This window comes from Rhinopithecus bieti, unplaced genomic scaffold, assembly GCF_001698545.2.
Source record: "Rhinopithecus bieti isolate Rb0 unplaced genomic scaffold, ASM169854v2 scaffold_19737, whole genome shotgun sequence".
Lineage (NCBI taxonomy): Eukaryota > Metazoa > Chordata > Mammalia > Primates > Cercopithecidae > Rhinopithecus > Rhinopithecus bieti.
In genome coordinates this window covers 232,990-254,082 of record NW_016809683.1, presented here as the reverse complement: position 1 = coordinate 254,082, position 21,093 = coordinate 232,990, and the positions used below count along the sequence as shown (strand labels likewise).

Below are 21,093 nucleotides of genomic sequence, written 5' to 3'. Positions count from 1 at the left end.
CACAGACGCTAAAGGCTTCAGAAAGGTGGAGTGGGGTGAAATCCAGAGACAGCAGGGATGGGGTGAGGGGTAATGTAGCCAAATTTTGCGGAGTCCAGTCTGTGCAGCTAATGTCAGTGCTTGGGTAGAAAAACCTAGACACTGTGAGCACTGTTCATCCCGAAAGGGAGGAAGGGAAGTGCCTTTAGTTGAGCATCTACCATGAGCCAGCACGTTGCATATATCGTCCTTTTTTTTGAGATGGAGTCTCACTCTGTTCCCTAGGCTGGAGTGCAGTGGCACAATCTCGGCTAACTGCAGCCTCCGCCTCCCAAGTTCAAGTGCTTCTCATGCCTCAGCCTCCCAAGTAGCTGGGATTACAGGTGCATGTCACCACACCCAGCTAATTTTTTTGCATTTTTAGTAGAGGCAGGATTTCACTATGTTGGCCAGGCTGGTCTTGAACTCCTGACCTCAAGTGGGCTGCCCACCTTGGCCTCCCAAAGTGCTGGGATTACAGGCGTGAGCCACTGCACCCAGCCTTGTATCATCTTAATTTGATCTGAATATCCATTCTTGGAGGTCAGAGATAGATTTTATACTTAACCTTTTATGATAAGGAAACTGAGGCCCAGAGAAGCTATACCTTGGTCAAATCATACACAAGTGGGGCTAGAACCCTATTTTGCCAAGTTTTAAAATCCTTTGTCTTCCTAATTTATCATGCTGCCTTTTTTATACCCAATGGACCAATGCTCAGCTCAACCTTTTCATGCCAGATGCACCGTGTGGAAGAATTGTGGTTCTCTGCTCCTTGGTTCTCACCTCCTGAGCAGCAGGAGCCGGGCCTTGAGCCAAAAGCTGCAGAAGGGAGAAGAGAGGGGAGTTCCCTGCCTAGAGCCATCCGTCTGCTGGCTGGTGACACCAACACCAGGGCCCCGGCAGAATAGCAAGCTTGTTCGCTCTTGTCTGGCTGTTAGTGGTGATGTATGAATAAGCAAAGAAGACAGCTTCATTTTCATAAGTTAACTTGTGCCTAGAGTAAGGAAGATGGAGAACAGCGCACTTAATCGTAACCACAGGCCCAGCATGGAAAACAATGACAAAGCCTTTTCCATGAGTCACAGTGTTTTATTACAATAACTCCTAAGAAGACGAGACAGGCGGTGCAGCATGCTGAGCGAGCCAGCACCCTGTGGCCACCTGTGTCATCTTCCCCCAAGGAATCCCCTGGGATTTTACCTCTTCACACAATGGCAAGCCGAAGATGTTTGCGTCATCAAGATTACAGCTTTAGACTTGGGCCTCTGGAGACCAGGATTTAGATGCCACCTGGTTGATGGGCTGGAATTGCCGGAGCTGTCACAGATCACCTGTATCATCCATGCTGTCACCTGGTAGCAGAGGGGACTTCTCTCCTGGAAGGGTGTTACCCGACAGAACCCTTATCGGAAAAGCTTTTAGGGAGGCCTGGCTGCAGTGCTGGAAGGGATGTGATAGGTGACTCAGTACAGAGCTTGCCAAGCAGGTATCACCCACTTACCCCCACAGAATCAATTACTCCCTACTCATTATTCCCCCAACTTCTCAGTGTTTCTGTCATTGCTAATATCATGCTGTTTCAGGATTGTTTATCTGTCTCCTCTTCTAGCTGCCCCCAGGGCAAGAACTATGTTTTATTTGTCTTTAGTATTTTGTGTGGTGTCTGACACAAATCAAACCCTCAATTGATACTAAGCTGAACCACTGTCTCAGCAAACTAAGGGCCATGTCAGCTAAGGACAGGAGGAGATGGCTGAGCTGGAGGTCCAGGCAGATGGAGCAGGGTGTAGGGACAGCGAGTTCTGGGTGCTTCCAGAAGAGCAAATGCCTACTGAATGCTTTACTGTTTTCTCGACGCTTTTAGTGGTAATGTTTGAATAAGCACAAAACACAGTGTCATTTTCACAAATTAACTTGTGCTTAGAGGAAAAAAAATTGAATTCAGTGAGGTATGTACTACTATCTCTATTTTACAAATGAATGAAGAAGCAAGCACAGAGAGGCTAAGTACCTTGTCCAGGGTCACACAGCTAGTAAGCGGAGGAGCCAGGATTTGAGCCCAGGCGTCTGGCCCTGGTGTTCATTTTCTTCGCCTCTTTACTGTACTCAGGAAGTATGGCACTGGAGAGTACCAGTGAATTTTGCTGGTTTATGAGGTGAATGTAGACACACATGAGTTTATTATGTGCCAGTCACCCTACAGGTTTACCCTTGACTAAAGCAGGGACAGAGCTTCCAAACTCCAATCAGTAATTCTCAAACTTGAATGTGCATCTGAATTACCTGGGGAGTTGGTTTATTTCAATTCAAATTACTAGACCCCATGGCCAGAATTCTTATGCAGAAATATTGTGGAGTGAGGGAATTAATATGGGATATTGCTTTCCCATATGCACCATCCCCACCCCTGCCAATATTGAACCAACTTAGAGATAAAGGAGAGAGAGCCAGATGTCACCTTATTTTCGTGATAAAGGTGAAATTGGAGGACTCAACTTTAGAGCCCTTTAATATCTACAATGGCTATTCCTAGCTCCAAAACCCAAAATTGGAATTGGGTCAGCTATCCCAAGAAGTATTAGGCAACCACAGCCTCATTGAGAGGAGGTCTGCTCTATGCAACTTAACAGCATGAAAGAACAGATTCAATGCAGGCTATCTGTCAGTGGGCATGCTGGCTCCTGGAAGAAGGGACAGAGGAAAAGGCTGGGCCACATCAACTTGGTTCCCTCTGAAACTCACCTTTCTTTTCCCCATGGATGTGGAAGGAGTTATCTGTCTCCAGTCAGATAACTGTCACTAGTCAGTTAATTCCTTCCACACCCATGGGGGAGAGAAAAGGTTGACTCAAGATGCGAGGAAATCCCTCCTTCTAGAAACCAGAGAAGTGGGGGAAAGCAGCCTCCCACTAATAACTAACTCCTAGGTTGAGTGAAGCCCGGGAGCCTGTGCTTTTAGCAAGAACCTCGGGTGTTTCTGAAACAAATAGTCCTCAGACCATACTTAGAGAAGCAGAGTTCTAGAATGGTCTAATTGTTTTGCTGGATGACCTCCAAAGAAAACCTCATGGATAAGCTTTCCGTCTGTCAGGGGCTTACTGGTTGGATAGACAATGACATTTTAAAACAGCTATCCTATGTACAGTGCTTAGAGTTCCAGCTTCTGTTCTAAGTATTTAACATACATGAAGTCATTTTAGCGTGTGAAATCACAGCACCTGTAAGAGTTTTAGATAGCAAGGCAGAGATAGGTTAAGTGATTTTTTTCACGGCTACGCAGCTAGAAGGTGGCAGGGCTAGGAACTGGAACCAGGCGGCCTGAGTTCAGTCCACACTGTTTTTTTGTTTTTTCTTTTTTTTTTTTTTTTTGAGACGGAGGTCTCGCTCTGTCCCCAGGATGGAGTGCAGTAGCCGGATCTCCGCTCACATGCAGGCCTTCATGATCCCAGGTTTATACGCCATTTCTCTGCCTCAGCCTCCTGACTAGCTGGACTACAGCCTATTTCGGGCGCCCCGCCACCACGCCCAGCTATATTTTTGTTGGTTTTTTTTTTTTTTTTTTTTTTTCGTATTTTTAGTAGAGACGGGGTTTCACCGTGGTTAGCCAGGATAGTCTCGATCTCCGGAACCTCGTGATCCCGCCCGTCTCAGCCGCCGTCTCCCAAAGTGAGCTGGGATTAGTGCTGGGATTACAGGCGTGAGCCACCATGGTCGGCCCAGTCCACACTCTTTATCTCCAACTATATTGACGTTCACGGTTCCCTCTTCACACAGAAGCAGGGAAAGCACAGCCTGAAAGCAAAACTCAACACCGTTGACAGGCTAAGCAAAATCACTTACCGTTACTACTGTTTTGATCATTGATATGGCAGCTAATGAATTTCTTTTAAAAAGCAAAATGAAGTCTCAGTAGCTGTTGATTATTCTGCTTTTTTTCTCATCAATGGATATTAAAGTTCTAACTATCATGTTGCTAATGAAGGATTTTTTTTTTTAAGAGGATTGGCATACGTGAAAGGGTTATGTGGTACTATCAAAAGCAATGCAGCCCAGGTGCAAATTGAGAGAAGAGCAATTTGGATATTATTCTTTGGGATAACGTGACTTTAGGTTAACCATGAAAATCATTCCTTCTCTGGAAATTAAGACCTTGAGTTTAAGCCTTATGTAGAGCAACCCAAGTGGGTGCTGCCTCCCCATCTTTGCAGTTTTACATACAGGGGAGGTGGGTACCTGAGTTCCCAGAGCTGGGTGGAAGGTCTGTTAATGTAGGTGACTGCAGAGAAAGTGAAATGATTTGTGGGGACACTAACACACACCCGATCAGGAAAGATTTACCCACCAGATGTCATTTATTTAGCAGGCATTTATTAAGCACCTACTGTGTGTTCAGTACCACACCTTGTAGTATCTTGCCCTTGGAATAATGCAGGAAGTGGATATTTACAAATGAGGTGTGCATGTGCCTGAATATTACCAACTTTATCCTTTATAGGGTGTAAGTCAGCTGATGGCAAAAATACCAGTAGGGGCCAGGCATGGTGGCTCATGCCTGTAATCCCGGCACTTTGGGAGGCTGAGGTAGATGGATGACCTCAGGTCAGGAGTTCGAGATCAGCCGAGCCAGCATGGTGAAACCCTGTCTCTGCTAAAAATACAAAAATTAGCCAGACATGGTGGCAGGCGCCTGTAATCCCACCTACTCAGGAGGCTGAGGCAGGAGAATTGCTAGAACCTGGGAGGCAGAGGTTGCAGTGAGCCGAGATGGCACCACTGGCACTCCAGCCTGGGCAACAGAGTGAGACTCCATCTCAAAAACAAAACAAAATAAAACAGCAGGAAGTACTAAATAGTGATGTCTTCCATCTAATACGGGAATGAAGATAAAATAATAGTTCAGAGTTGGGCTTATTCATATTAGGCTTCATGCTGGAGATGGGCCTTGAAAGGATTGTGTGTGGGGATTGGCATGGGGGCAAGGGCAATGCCTGCCAAGGGAGACCTATATGAGCAAGGTAGAAATTAGACCACAAGAGGCCGGGCGCGGTGGCTCACGCCTGTAATCCCAGCCTTTTGGGAGGCCGAGGCAGGCAGATCACGAGGTCGGGAGATTGAGACCATCCTGGTTAACATGGTGAAACCCCGTCTCTACTAAAAATACAAAAAATTAGTTGGGCGTGGTGGCGGGCACCTGTAGTCCCAACTACTCAGGAGGCTGAGGCAGGAGAATGGTGTGAACCCGGGAGGCAGAGCTTGCAGTAAGCCAAGATCATGCCACTGTACTCCAGCCTGGGCGACAGAGTGAGACTCCATCTCAAAAAAAAAAAAAGAAAAGAAAAGAAAAGAAATTAGACCACAGGCAACAAAACTATATATTTTTGTTTGGCAGGAATAAAGTATAGCTCATAGAGTATTTGTCTGAAGAAGTAAACAGGCAAAATAAAATGTATGAGATGCCACAGTATAAAATTTGGACTTTCAGATATCTGAAGATGACTTTACCTGAAATTTCGATGGACACCCTAAATTCAATAAAAGATCATTCCCAGGTTGGGCACAGTGGCTCACACCTGTAATCCCAGCACTTTGGGAGGCCGAGGCGGGCGGATCACAAGGTCGGGAGATCGAGACCATCGTGGCCAACGTGGCGAAACCCGGCCTCTACTAAAATACAAAAAATCAGCCGGGTATGGTGGTGCGTGCCTGTAGTCCCAGCTACTTGGGAGGCTGAGGTGGGGGAATTACTTGAAGCCAGGAGGCGGAGGTTGCAGTGAGCCCAGATTGTGCCACTGCACTCCAACTTGGCAACAGAGACTATGTCTCAAAAAAGAAAAACCCTTGGGATACCCACCTGGGGCCTTAGTAATTATGTATCACCTCTCTCCCCCAACAATGACACTTCCCCTTTGCGTCCCATCCTCATTGTGAGGTTATTAAATGAGGTCTCTAGCCGGGGCATAGCATCAGGACAGGACACACAGCTTTCCCAACTAAGGGCACCACGCCTTTCAGATCTAATTGTTCTGCACAAATGTCCTAAGCTTGTTGCACGTGGAATTGATTGACTCATGTACTCCCTGAATTGGTGACATGTTTTTCTGAGGAATTCTACAAGTTTTAGATGTAATCATATACAATGACAAAGTGGGTGGTAGTATTTTCCCCATGCCTCTAATTTGTGTATTTGTGCCCGAGGTGGTGATTTAGATGGGAGCTTAATAAAATTGATCAAATAAACTACCCCAAACCCACACACCATCGTTTCCGGGAGCTGTCATCATACGAAGGAGATTCTATATCACCCAGCGTGGTGTTCCAAAACAACCCCTGTGTTTTCTTTTTTTTTTTTTTTTTTTTTTTTGAGATGGAGTCTCGCTCTGTCGCCCAAGCTGGAGTGCAGTGGCCGGATCTCAGCTCACTGCAAGCTCCGCCTCCTGGGTTCACGCCATTCTCCTGCCTCGACCTCCCGAGTAGCTGGGACTACAGGCGCCCGCCACCTCGCCCGGCTAGTTTTTTTTTTTGTATTTTAGTAGAGACGGGGTTTCACCGTGTTAGCCAGGATGGTCTCGATCTCCTGACCTCGTGATCCGCCCGCCTCGGCCTCCCAAAGTGCTGGGATTACAGGCTTGAGCCACTGCGCCTGCAGCTGGGCTTTCATGTGGTCAGAAAGGTCTTTTATTTCTCAGACTGGCCAACAGTATAACAGCGTAAATTCAAAAGGTATTGGTTAGCTGTGGAAGAGAGTCATTGTTAGTTGCGTGACTTTTGCAAGTTGTTTAAACTCTCTAAACCTCAATTTCCCTTTCTACAAAATGTGGATTGATAATTCCTACCTCAAATACTTGTTTTTGTAAGGATAAGCAATAATGTATCGAGACAGTGGGAGGAATCTTTGTTTCAAACAAATGTAGATGTCTGTCCTAGCTCCACCTTTAGCTGTGCACATCACTGGTCCCTTGTGAGCCTTTTTTCCTAGGCTGTGACATGGTATTGGTTATAATTGCAAGAGAAGACCTTCTGTGTGATGGAGTTGTCTAAAGGAGCCAGGTGGATCTGATGTGGAGGCCCAGAGACGTGTACGCCCTAAGAGAATGACTACAAGGCTAACTTGCCTAAGTTGCTAAGATGCAACAGAGACTGAGGCCAACATCAACGCCAGCTCTGGGGACAGAGGAGCAGTTGTTATTTAGACAACACTCTTGCATTGATATGATATTGACATGATGCTTGTTGACACAAGATAAATATATTTGAGAGGAAGCAGTGAGGGTGAGAACAAAAACCCTGTAAGAAGGTGGACAAAGAGTGGCTCTTCTCTTTGGGCTCTTGTCTCAGCAAACAAGGGTAATCCCTCCTCCCTGATGGGAGAAACCGATCTCAGTCCTTGCCCAGAAAACCAGTAATATGAATGTACAGCGGAAAATGCCAGAATGGGAATGCTTGAGAATAACTACAAGGGGAGGTTCATTTGAGTAGTTTATTTTCGGTTAGGGAGGCAAGTGGTATTAGGGTTAAAACTGTGGTGAATAAATATGTGCTCCATGAGTTAGGAAGTAAATGTGTGTCAATAAATATGTGCTCCATGAGTTAGGAAAGAAATGCATGCGTGAATGAATGCATGGTTTGGGATTCTAGCTTTATCAGATTCACTAGGTGACCTGGGACAAATCAATTAACTGTTCTGGGCCTCCATTTCTTCTCTGTAAAATGGAAATAATAAAAATGGCTGCCTAATGGTGAGAATTAAATACGTTATTGCAAGTTAAGCTCTTAGGTGAGAGGCTGGCACTTCATAAAACCTCTCGATAAGTGAACACTATTGTTGTGATGATTTGTCATTACACTGTGTGTTCAGTAGTCACTGATCCAGATGGCTTGGCGTCTCCTTTTAAGATGTTTATATTCTCTGTACTTTACAGGTCAGCAAGTCCTGGGCTTGGTGGAGAACCAGAGTGACTGGTACCTTGGAAACCTGTGGAAAAATCACCGCCCATGGCCAGCCCTTGGAAGGGGCTACAACACAGGTGAATCCTCAGGGTGGTACGGGCAGAGTTGCAAAAGGTGATGTGAGAGCCCAGTGCTCCTTTCTCAGGAGAGGAGATTGCAAAAGCTCAGGAGGCCACCTGATTGCTTGAATTCAGCAGTGGATGGTATGTGGGCAGTTGGCATTCCAATTCCTTCTTGGTGCTGTAGCCACAGGTGGAGCAGCTATTGGGCCATGGCAGTCTGTGGCGTCTCTCACCAGAAAGCCCGTCTCCTGACCTCTAATCCAAATCCTATTGGTTATCTTTATCAGTATGACCTGTAGGTTCCCTGGCTCTGTTAATATGGACCAGAAGGCCGGGCGCGGTGGCTCAAGCCTGTAATCCCAGCACTTTGGGAGGCCGAGACAGGTGGATCACGAGGTCAGGAGATCGAGACCATCCTAGCTAACACAATGAAACCCCGTTTCTACTAAAAAATACAAAAAACTAGCCAGGCAAGGTGGCGGGCGCCTGTAGTCCCAACTACTCGGGAGGCTGAGGCAGGAGAATGGCATAAACCCAGGAGGTGGAGCTTGCAGTGAGCGGAGATCCGGCCACTGCACTCCAGCCTGGGCGACAGAGCCAGACTCCGTCTCAAAAAAAAAAAAAAAAAATATGGACCAGAGATGATTTTTCAGTAACAACCCCAACATTTCAGTTTCTTAACACAACGGATATGTATTTTTGCCAATCACATTCCACGTCCACTTGAGGTTTTCAGGGATCTGGGTTCACTGTAGGTATTCAGGATTCATCTCCATGCACACTTCCATGTATGTGGTGGGAAAGTAGCAGAAGTCGTATTATCTCTTAAAGTTTTTTGTTTAGAAGTGACACAATTTCATATTTCATTGGCTAAGCATGTTGTGTGGCCATGCCTCCCTTCAAAGAATATGGGCAAGGGCAGTCTACCGTGTGCCTGGCAGGAGAAAAGGCAGAAATATTTGCTAATCAGCACTTTTGAGGACCACATGTGCCTGGCAGGAGAAAATGCAGAAATATTTGGTAATCAGCTCTTTTGAGGACTACAGACCTCTAACCATATGTCTAAAATAAAATCCATTATTCTACCTTGTTACTAGCCACAAACTTGCATCTCCTTTTTAATTTCTTTCTCTGTTATTGTCCCTCATTCATCCATCAACCCTTCTTGTTCACCAGCTATCTCTTCAATGCTTACTGTGTACGAGGCCCTACACTGGGTGCAGCAGACACAGTCCATGACCTCATGGAGTATATAAGCAGTGAAACTAGAGTAGCCTCTTCCTTCTGAGGCTCAATTCCCATCAGTGTCTATCTTTGAAATGCTTCTGGATCCTTCTGCCTCTCTCCTCCATCCTCATTGCCACTGCTGTGGTATCCCATTCTCAAAGGATGCAGACTCCTGATCTTTATCAGACTAGAATGTGGAACTCAGGGAACAGTAGAGTGGGTGAGACCAAGAAGCGCTGGAAGTTGGCATCTGAGACCAGCAAATGAGGTGGGTTGGGACAGGTATCTGGCTCTGGGGACAGTACCACCTAAAAGTGATAGGTGAAGCCTGTCCTGGAGGCTGAGGCCAGTCTGTAGTGGGATCAGCCAAAAAGAGATCAAAACTCGGAGAGCTGATGGTCAGACTCCAGAAAAGTCTAATGCAAACACAGGGCCCCAGAGAACAAAGGAGAAGGGACATGAGTCAAGCTTGCAGAGGTGAGAGTTCATAGATGGGGTCAGAATGGGGGTCAAAGCTGGAGGAGGACAAGGAAAGAAAGTCCCGCATCAGTGTCCAGAGGTGGCAGGCAGCCAGGGAGACCTCTATTGAAGCCCATCCTGAGACACGGGATAGTCCTTAGCTAACATTTGCTGGAGTATTGGGTATGCCTTGTGCTATGCAATTTTTTTTTCCTGTAACGCCTACCAGGTAACAGAGGTTGCAGTTGAAGAATGTCAACCACCAGCCCTTCACAGACCCCAGAGCCCCACCCTGGAGTCTCCCATGCTGTGTTGGGCGTTAACCCTTTACTTGCTGGATGGTGGGGAAGTCTGAGGAGTTCCTGAGAGGGGCCAGGTTGGGGAAAGGCAGCTGAAGGCATCAGAGCAGTGGTTCTCTTAGCAGGTCAGGAAGTATTTCACTTTTTCAATAATGGGTAAGGCAGTGCCTCTATATATAATTAGCTGAGTATTAGCCAGGCACCATGTTAGGTGCTTTATGGGTGTCAGTCTCCTTTGATCCTCACACTCGCCCCATGAGGCAGGTGCCGTGCTTATCTGTATTCTATGCCAGAGGAAACTGAAGCTTAGAGCATTGAAGGCTGCAACGCTGAAAAATCAAGGAGGCTGTGGTGGTAACTACCAGCCTGTCTTGCTTGAACTTTAATGGCTTCAGGATTAAACACTTTTCAACAATGGAGATTCCCGGGCTCTGCCCTTCAAGAGTCTGATTGACTGGTTCTGTGCAGGAGACTGGGATTCTGCCCTTCAGGAAGCCTCCAGGATGTTTCTGGGGCAGAAATATCCAAGGGCCTGCTCTGATTAAACATGGCACTCCGTTTCCTGTCCCAGCAAGCTGTCCCAGACGCCGTTTTCTCAGAGCCTTGGAGACTGGACCCTCTATGAACCCACAGCACGCCAGGGACGGGGGCTCCACGTGCTTTCCTCTGGCAAGCGACTAGTCACCCCATGTTGATCTTTTGTGCCTGGATTTTCAGACACGTTCCCTCCAAACTTTCATGGAGGTGGAGACACCCATGTTTCTGGGTGGGAGAAAGGAAGTCTCAGGAAAACGCTGGTGTATACATTTCGTTTCTCTCTTCCCAAATATATAATAGAAAATGTCACATAGAAATATACTGCAGTGCCTCAGGGATGCTGCATCAAGATCACGGTTACCTGTGTAAAACAAAAGCCGCTGGTCATCAATCCGGGTTTGCAGGGAAAAGAAGAATGTGGCACACTGGGGAATTTATTACGACCAAAATGGCGTGTCTCCTCCTGCCCGTCCCTATTTGCTATAGAATGTAGCATCAGGAGACACAGGAGCACATAAACCACCTCCAGTTCCCCCTTGATACGCCAAGGCAGTGAGTTACTTCCCTCCTCGCTGGTACTCAAAGGGCAGAGCAGAAGGGGGAAAGCCCTGTTGAAGTGATGTGTTCATTTAAATAAGCCAGTGACACTGAGTGATTATTTTGAAAGCACTTAGGCAACATCAAAATGCATTGAGTTAGGCAACATCAAAATGCATTGGCTTTCATGATGGGGATGTGTCACTTTAAAACCAAGGATTGCACCACACAGTGAATGAGTCATCCAGACATGTACATTCTCATGGAAACTGAAGACACCACTGGAGAGAACCTGCCACCCTAAATCCCAGCACATCTGAAGCCTCCAAAAAGGATATCTCCAGCAGAGCCTCCTGTCATATGCCTTCAGCTTGATGTTAAGAACCCAAGCAGATCTGGGTTAGAGCTGCAGTACATTTAGTGTTCGTATGCACTTGGCCAAGTCACTTCACTCCTTGAACCTCAGCTGTCTCCGTTTTTAAGATAGGACAAGACTGGGTGCGGTGGCTCACGCCTGTAATCCCAGCACTTTGGGAGGTCACGAGGTGGGTGGATCACAAGGTCAGGAGTTCAAGACCAGCCTGGCCAAGATCGTGAAACCCCATCTCTACTAAAAATACAAAAAATTAGCTGGGCATGGTGGCCGGTGCCTGTAATCCCAGCTACTCGGGAGGCTGAGGCAGAGAATTGCTTGAACCCAGGAGGAAGAGGTTGCAGTGAGCTAAGATCACGCCACTGCACTCTAACTGGGCGACAGACTGAGACTCTGTCTCAAAAAAAAAAAAAAAGACATAACAAACCTAGTATGTGAGGATTAGCAATTAATGTTGTAACTTGTTTAATGAGCCTAGCCTGATTGAGGGTACAAAATAAGTACTTAGTAAATCTTAGTCTTTCTCCTCTTGCATTTTTCTCTACTTGCTCTATCAGGAAATGAGATTTACTCACTGGAAAAAGGAGGTTATGTGACTGACTGGGGTTTGCTAAGGTCTCCCAAGCCCTTCGGTCAGAAAGAACGAGTATTTTACTTTCCCCAGGTGTAATCCAGCTACCTAGCAGTTTTTCCTGTATCTCTTTACTATTTGAAAAGGTTAGCTTTTGTATCACATTAGGAAAAAAAAAATGACTAGTTCGAATATCAGCTTCCTCGCTGTGTTTTACTTTGAAAATCCCCAGAAAAAGCATACGAGATGTTTGTGTTGGAAGCTCTACCTTCAAGACCTGGCTTTGTTGCTTTTAAATTCTGTGCCTTTTAGAAAGCTTACCCAAGCTCAGGGAGCCTTGGGCTTCTCATCTGCGAACTGGGGACCTCGGAACCCACTCAGAGGCTCCATTGTGGTCGTGCAGCCATGTGTGCCTGGTAAACCAAAGTGCTTTAGGAAGTTGGTTGTGATTTGTATTTATCCTCCTAACCACAGCCCAACTGAATAACTCTTTTCAGGTAATTCAGATTCAACCGCAGACATCAAACACGGCCTCTTCACTACACATTCATTCATTCACTCATTCCACCAGGCCTCACACCAGGCACCATAGCATGCGTGGGCTTTGTTAATTCCTTGAATTATCTTATAAACTAGATTTTTCCTCTTACAAGGGCCAGTCAGGTTCCCCCGTTCTCTTTGTTTGCTTTTCTTTCCCAGTCTGCTTTTACAAAGCCTACACGGCCACAAAAGATTAGAGAAGATCTTTCTACCATCTCCCATTTATCTCCTTCCCTTCTTACTAGAGCTGTTCCCAACTTAATTCCAGAAGCTACTGAGCCACCGCAGCTTCGGATGGATAACCAGGCAGATCCTAGCACAAAGCTCTTGCCCGTAACTGTTCAGGTGGAATTACGGGCGCGTCTTTCACAGTCTTGCACAGAGATGGGTCCGTTTCTAGCCACTCTGCCCAGGCATCATCTCCTAGATGCAAAAAGCTGTCATTCACCCAGTATTCAGCTGTGAGCAGGACTTTTAGAAAACGACAACAACGAAAATACACCTAGGATTTTGACAGGCTCATTGAGATTCAGCTGTCTTCAGTTCCTAAGCTGATGGATGAATATCTTAAAAACAACAGCAAAGAAAAGGGGAAGGAGGGCTAAACATAGCAGAGGATTGGAGAATGAGGTGAGGGAAGGCAGATGGGTAGAAAGAAGATGGCATGTTTGCAGATAGGTTTATTTGCATGGGATCCCAAAGGCGACTCAAGCACAAGGTGCATCCTCCCCAAGTTGAAGGGCGTAACACTAGCCAGAGAATGTGCTTTTAAAACAATTTAAAATAAAATGTATTGTGTTTCATCCAGCCCCCAAATTAGGGCAGAGACAGGCAGAGAGAGACCTGGCTGTTTAGGGAGGGAGGAAGAATTTCTCTAGGAATCCTTCCCTGCAGGACAACAAAATTGGAATGCTTAAGGACTGACCTCTGAGGTTGGAGCAAACCATGGAAGGTGATGGGCAGTCAAGTCAGATACCATGGAAAATTTCGTGGCAGAGATTCAAAAGGAGAAAACACTGGACAGTTTGCCAAAGGACTGTTAAACAAATAGCTTAGTGGGATAAATAGAAATACGCAACCTAGGCTCAACTTACTTCCGCCTCTGACATCCAGCATTCTGGGACCCTGAGCAAGTCCCTTCATTTCTCTGCATCTTAATTGTCTCTGCTGTCAGGAACGAAGATCTCTTCATGTTCTGAAAGAATACTGTGATTGGGTGATTTCTGTCTGTAATAATTGCATCCAGAGAAACTACATTTAAATATAATGTATTTATTCATCACATGCTACTGAATACCTATAAGACTGGCAAGGATAGGGTAGAAAACTGTTTTGTTTTGTTTTTTAATGGGTAATACCAAGAACCTTCCTTGAAAAAGTTTATAGTCTAATAGAGAAGTGTTTGCATATCTGCAAAAAAAGTTAGTATGGCTTGAGCCTCTTCCATGATTGAGATCCAGAATTCATCATGAGCCCTGCACTAGCATCATAACCCCTGGACTAGCGTTTTCTACACTAATTCCAGAAGTCATTGCAAGGGATGTGAATGTGTGTTTAGAAATTGTGAACAGAGGCCAGGCGCGGTGGCTCACACCTGTAATCCCCAGCACTTTGGGAGGCCAAGGCAGGCAGATCATAATGTCAGGAGATCAAGACCATCCTGGCTAACATGGTGAAACCCCATCTCTACTAAAAATACAAAAAAAAAAAAAATTAGCTGGGCAAGATGGCACACGCCTGTAGTCCCAGCTACTCAGGAGGCTGAGGCAGGAGAATCGCTTGAACCTGGGAGGAGGAGCTTGCAGTGAGCCGAGATCGCGCCTGCATTCTGTGTCTGCTCTTTGGAGATTCATATGTGCGTACTGGAGATCTTATAAAGTCTGGAAGTAAAGAAAGCAATTACACCCAGAAGCATTTCCCAGTTTTACTTGATCCTAGAGCTATGGAAACACATTGGGGACACACTGCCTGTAGATGGAGTCTGTAGAATAATCCCATTGAAAGATGTGTGCTATTCTAAGAACAGTTCCTCTGACATTGTGCTCAACAGAAATGTCTACTCCCTACTTTCTTTTGTACTGTAGGTTTTCATTCATCTTTCTGCTGCAAGGATTGTCTTAGGTGCTGTAACAGATGTCCCATAGACTGGGTGGCTTAACTACAAACATTTCTCACAGTTCTGGAGCCTGGGGAGTCTAAGATCAAGGCACCCAGCCATTCTAATGTCTGGTGAGGGCTTCCTTTCTTGTTTGCACATGGACACCTTCTCATTGTGTCCTGACATGGCAGAGAACAGGGAAAGGAAATATTCTGTCTTGTGTCTGGTTTTTTTTGTTTTTTTTTTTTTTTTTTTTTTTTTTTTGTTTTTTTGAGATGGAGTCTCGCTCTGTCACCCAGGCTGAAGTGCAATGGCAATATCTCGGCTCACTGCAACCTCCGCCTCCCAGGTTCAAGCGATTCTCCTGCCTCAGCCTCCTGAGTAGCTGGGATTATAGGCACATGCCACAACACCTCGCTAATTTTTGTATTTTTAGTAGAGGTGGGGTTTCATCATGTTGGTCAGGGTGGTCTTGAACTCCTAACCTCGTGATCCACCCGCCTCGGCCTCCCAAAGTGCTGGGATTACAGGGGTGAGTCACCACACCCAGTCTTGTGTCTCTTCTTACAATGTCATTAATCACATTAATGAAGTCTTTACCTTCATGACCCTAATTACTTCCCAAAGGCCCCACCTTCTAATACTGTCTCATTAGGAATTAGGATTTTAAAGTATTTTATTTTATTTTTTGAAATAGGGTCTTGCTCTGTCAGTCAGGCAGGAGTACAATGGCGCGGTCACAGCTTGCTGCAGCCTCGACCTCCTAGGCTCAAGCAGACCTCGCAGGCTCAACGGATCCTCTCACCTCAGCCTCCAGAGTAGCTTGGACTACAACTGTACACCCCCACCCGGGGCCTCATTTTCTTACAGGGTCTCACTACGTTGCTCAGGCTGGTCTCAAATCCTGAGCTCAAGTGATCCTCCCACCTCTGCTTCCCAAAGTGCTGGGATTACAGGCATGCGCCAACATGCCTGTATGGGGTTAGGACTTTAATGTGTGAATTTGGGGGAGATATGACATTCAGTCCATTGCAGGTACCATATCATTGCACCTTCTTAATCACTGTGCTGTGTGTCATTGCATAGCCGAAGCAAGCATCCTTCCAAAACCTTCTGTCCATCTGTAGGAATTCTGTGAGAGATGCCTTCTACACCTTTTCCCATCCTGACTGGACATCCCTCTGTGACAACATGGATGGCATGCACCCTTCATGAACGGGGACTCGCTATGCCTTGTGTTCAAGAAGGCAGTGAGCAGTTTTAAAAAGCCCCAGTAGGCCGGGCGCAGTGGGTCACACCTGTAATCCCAGCACTTTGGGAGGCCAGGGCAGGCAGATCACAAGGTTAGGAGTTCAAGACCAGCCTGGTCAGCATGATGAAACACCATCTCTACAAAAAATACAAAAAACTTAGCCGGGCATGGTGGCGGCTCACCTGCAGTCGCAGCTACTCGGGAGGCTGAGGCAGGAGAATTGCTTGAACCGGGCAGGGAGAGGTTGCAGTGAGCCGACATCACACCACTGCACTCCAGTCTGGGCGACAGAGTGAGACTCTGTCTCAAAAAATAATAATGATAAAATAAGCCAGGCGTGGTGGTGTGCGCCTGTAGTCCCAGCTACTCGGGAGGCTGAGGTGGGAGAATGGCATGAACCCGGGAGTCGGAGCTTGTAGTGTGCCAAAATCACGCCACTGCACTCCAGCCTGGGCGACAGAGCCAGATTCCATCTCAAAAATAAATAAATTAATTAATTAATTAATTAAATATAAAAAACCCCTAGTAATGATGCCTGTGTCAGAGTGTCAGGGAGAGACAGGGGTATCATAAGGCATATATATAAAGTATATGTAGGGGAAATTTATATTCTGGCATATAGCAGGCACTTAATAAACTGTGGCTCTTTTTGCAGAATGTGCTACACAATAGGTAGGAATAGAAGTTAAGAATTATTATTCCACTCTTTCAGAAAGAGTGGTTCAATTGCTTTAAAACTCCACTATAGACATTGCCAGTTATTAGTGAATCTATAGATTCTGATTCTAGATTACCACTGAAGAATGGGATTTTTTTATACCATTTTTAATAGTGTATTAATAGACTATTATTAATAGAATTTTGACAACTCATATTGACATTTGTTATAAAGGACAAATAGTCTGGAAATGCAGTGATGTGCTGGGTTCCTAGCTCACATCTGCTAGTGAAAGCCTACTGTTAAATTTTTAGGAAATATGGGATCCAGTTGTTAAACATAGCCACTATTAAAAATCAAGGCTGGGCACAGTGGCTCATGCCTGTAATCCCAGCACTTTGGGAGGCCAAGGCGGGCGGATCACCTGAGGCCAAGAGATCGAGACCAGCCTGGCCAACGTGGAAAACCCCATCTCTACTAAAAATGCAAAAATTACCCCAGCATGGGGTCACATGCCTGTAGTCCCAGCTACTCAGGAGCCTGAGGCAGGAGAATCGCTTGAACCAGGAAGGCAGAGGTTGCAGTGAGCTGAGATCGCATCACTGCACTCCAGCCTGGGCAACACAGCAAGACTCCATCTCAAAAATAAATAAATAAATAAAATAAAATAAAAATCAAATGATGTAAACTTACAATGAAATATGTCATTTGAAAAACAAAGGTAACAAATACTCAAAACTCTTAAAACCCGTTACTTCCTAATCACTTTACTCTCTGTGCTTCTAAGGTTGTTTGCATCTGCCGTGTCCGTATGGTGGAAATGCCATGCAATGGGGTCCTGCTGCACGTCTCTTCATAACCGTTCAGTAGCATTGCATTGGTAGTTTGAAATCTTCCTTGGTGGGACTAGTATAGTCTGGAAATTGGAAAACACTACCATCAGGGGTTTTCTTTCTTTCTGAAGAGTCAGTTGTTGAACATTTACCAGCATACTGCTGAAATACAATAATTATATATATATAATGTTTTTTGAGATGGAGTCTCACTCTCATCACCCAGGATAGAGTGCAGTGGCACGATCTAGACTCACTGCAACCTCCACCTCCCGGGTTCAAGCAATTCTCTTGCCTCAGCCTCCCAAGTAGCTGGGACTGCAGTCGCATGCCACCATACCCAGCTAATTTTTGTACTTTTAGTAGAGATGGGGTTTTGCCATATTGGCCAGACTGGTCTCGAACTCCTGACCTCAGGTGATCTGCCCGCCTTGGCCTCCCAAAGTGCCGGGATTACAGGTATGAGCCACCACGCCCAGCCAATAATATATATTTTTCGCATTCCCTGAAAGTAAGTACTGTTGACAGTTTGCTTTCCACATATGTAATTATCTACTTCTCTCTCTATATGCATATTCTTTTTGAATAGACTTGTTTACTTAAAAATAAAATATTGGGTATCTTCTACATTAATACAATGGTATATTTTCTTCTTTCTTATTAAGAACTGCATAGTTTGCCATTTGCTGGAGGTACTGTAATTCATTTATTCCATTTTCTATGAGTTGGTATTTTAGCTGTCCCTAGGTTTTCCCCTCAATTATAAACAATACCATACATAAGTCTTCTCATTACCCATGTTTGTTTGCTTACTCAAGTATTCGTACACAATAGCTCCTAAGCTATTGTGGTACTGCTATATTAAATGTTATGGACATTTTAAATTCTGATAGATCAAAATTTAAATTTGCCAAATGTGTCAGTTTACAATCGAGATAAAATTTTAAACAGATGTGTGCGTGTTTATGTATGCATGTGTTTTGCTTGTTTGTTTTCTGTGTTGGGCATACAGTCTGTGTATTTGCAAAGAATCAGTATTTTGCCAAGGAGCTACTTCATAGGAACCCAACTTGAGCTTTTTCAATTTAGGGAGATGATCTCTGACTAAAAGGTCCAGGTGTCTGAAGCCGTGGATCGTTGACCAGTGGCCAAGTGAAATAAGATGTTTCCTTGCTGTGGCTAACTCTGCCTGGCTCCAACATTCCAACACCTGGTTAAGTGAATTGACCTGGCTTAGTAGTTACACAGGGGTGACCATTCCTGAAAATGTGTCTGCCCCACTCTGCTAACCCATACAAGGTCAGGGGTTTACTCTGTCACTCACTCAGGTCTTTAGCATTGCAAGAGCTAACCGGAGTTATGACCCAAGCACCCAGGCACCTGTATGGTTCCGTGTGCAGTAGAAGGGAAAGAAGGAAGGATATGATCCTAACTCCCCTGGATCCTAACTCTTCCTGACATAAGGAAAATAATCTGGCCATCATTCAGCACATGGTTTCCTTGAAGACATATTTGTGATGGGAAGAGGCACTTGATTTCTTTGGGGCCTCTTAGGTTCACAGTACTAATTGCTTAGATTTGATTCGTGATTTCATGGGCACTAGCTCAAGTAATTCCCATTCTACAGAGGAAGCTGATGGAGGAGGCTCAGCAAGGTTCGTTGATTTCGCAAGTTAGCAGAACCAGTAAATGTCAGAGCCCAGTGCTTAAGCCTGCCTTCCAATCTCTTCTTGGGCCTTCAGTGCTTGAAAGTGGTTGGTAGAGCAGTATATGAATCCATTCTCACACTGCTATAAAAAAATTTAAAAAAAAATACCGGAGACTGGGTAATTTGTAAAGGAAAGAGGTTTAATTGACTCACAGTTCCACATGGCTGGGGAGGCCTCAGGTAACTTACAATCATGGTGTGAGGTGAAGGGGAAGCAAGGACCTTCTTCACATGGCAGCAGGAGAGAGAAGAGTGAGCATCAAAGGCAGAAGAGCCCCTTATAAAACCATCAGATCTCACTCACTGTCACAAGAACAGCATAGAGGAAACTGCCCCCGGCCCTCATGACTCAGTCACCTCCCACCATATAGGCATGTAGGGATTATGGGGATTACAATTCAAGATGAGATTTGGCTGGAGACACAGCCAAACCATATCAAGCAGTTACTTAGCTCTGGGGATTTTTCTAGCTCCCTCCCCAGTCTATAAGGTTAGAGGTCTATGGACCATCATAACAATGTCGTGCTGTCTACTAAATTTACAATAGTACTTGCAATCATGGCGTCATGTTGGAATCACCTGGGAGATCTGAAATAATCCTGGCATCCAGGGCTTATCTCAAACCACTTAAATTAGAACCTTCAGTAGTTTCTGAAACCAAGCAGGTGATCCCTTTATACTGGATAGGCATGTCCTCGTTTCCTTCCAAAACCTGCATTATAAAGACACCATTTGTAATGCAGCCACTCTGTACCTGCTTTCCCTCTTCATTATCTATACCCTATTTTTCTAACCATGACTGGACTCCTAGACTCCACAGCTGCTTGAATTTGTGAACATTCAACCAAGATTTTTTTTTTTTTTTTTTTTTTAGACAGAGTCTCACTCTGTCGCCCAGACTGGAGTGCAGTGGTGTGATCTCAGCTCGCTGCAACCTCTGCCTCCCAGGTTCAAGCAATTCTCCTGCCTCAGCCTCCTGAGTAGCTGGGACTACAGGCATGTGCTACTACACCCGGCTAATTTTTTGTAGTTTTAGTAGAGATGGGGTTTCATTGTGGTAGCCAAGATGGTCTTGATCTCCTGCCCTTGTGATCCACCCACCTTGGCCTCCCCAAGTGGACTTTTTATTATTATTATTAACTGTGTATAATGTCAGACCCCATGTTGGGCTCTGGGGATACTTCAGTGGAACAAAGGATCCTAGCCTCAGACTGCTGCTAAGGAAGACCTACAGACACAAGCCATGTGGATGCAGAAGTGCCCTGATGGAGAAAGCCCTTAGACAGCAGGGAAAAGGGGACAGGCAGTGATGTACCACCAGTGGCTTGTTTAAATCCCTATTGTTGCCTGGATCCTGACCTGTTACCCTACACTTTCCCCTGGGGCTGCCAGTGACATCACATAGAGAAAGAGACCAGCCTCCTCCTCCTTCTGTCTCACTGTAAGGTGTTCCCTGTCATCCACCATTATGCTTCAATAGCCCCTCCTTGTTCCCCTGAGCCCTTGCCTGCCGCATCTCCTTTATTGCATATTTGACATTTCACCACAGCAGGTCAGACGTATTTGAATCCGAATGGCACAGAGGGTCCCTGAATTGGTAGGCAGAGCCCTGTGGGACTGCTCCAAGTGAAGGGAATCTCCATGAAGACAATTATCCAAGAGAAACAGCCCATCTCAGCAGGCATCGTTCTGCTTTGCTTATTGAGCCAACGTTTATGAAGCACAGACTTCGTACCCAGCTCAATGCAAACAGGCTCACCTCTAGCAAGGCTCAAGGGAGGGAACAAAAGAAATAGAAAACACAGCCCTTGTCAACAAACCCAGGATTAAGTTGGAGTGGCCGGGCGAATATACCGAGGAAACAGTTGGTTTTCTTTTTTTAACCCTTTTCAGCGTCTATTTAGTATCTGTTCATCGAATGTTTAATTATTGACCGCAGGAGTTGACCCCCTTGCCCATTTTTGTATGTCCC

The 21,093-nt window shown here is 45.5% G+C and overlaps 1 protein-coding gene across 5 annotated transcripts in view; it reads left to right on the top strand.

Annotated features, from left to right (window-relative positions):
* Window positions 1-21,093, top strand: part of LARGE1 (LARGE xylosyl- and glucuronyltransferase 1) — a 653,148-nt gene that overhangs the window by 495,934 nt on the left and 136,121 nt on the right. For all 5 annotated transcript variants that reach the window (XM_017890120.1, XM_017890121.1, XM_017890123.1 and 2 more), the window contains one exon: window positions 7,940-8,044. In XM_017890120.1, the coding sequence (XP_017745609.1) occupies window positions 7,940-8,044 (105 nt within the window). The remainder of the gene's footprint in view (window positions 1-7,939; window positions 8,045-21,093) is intronic.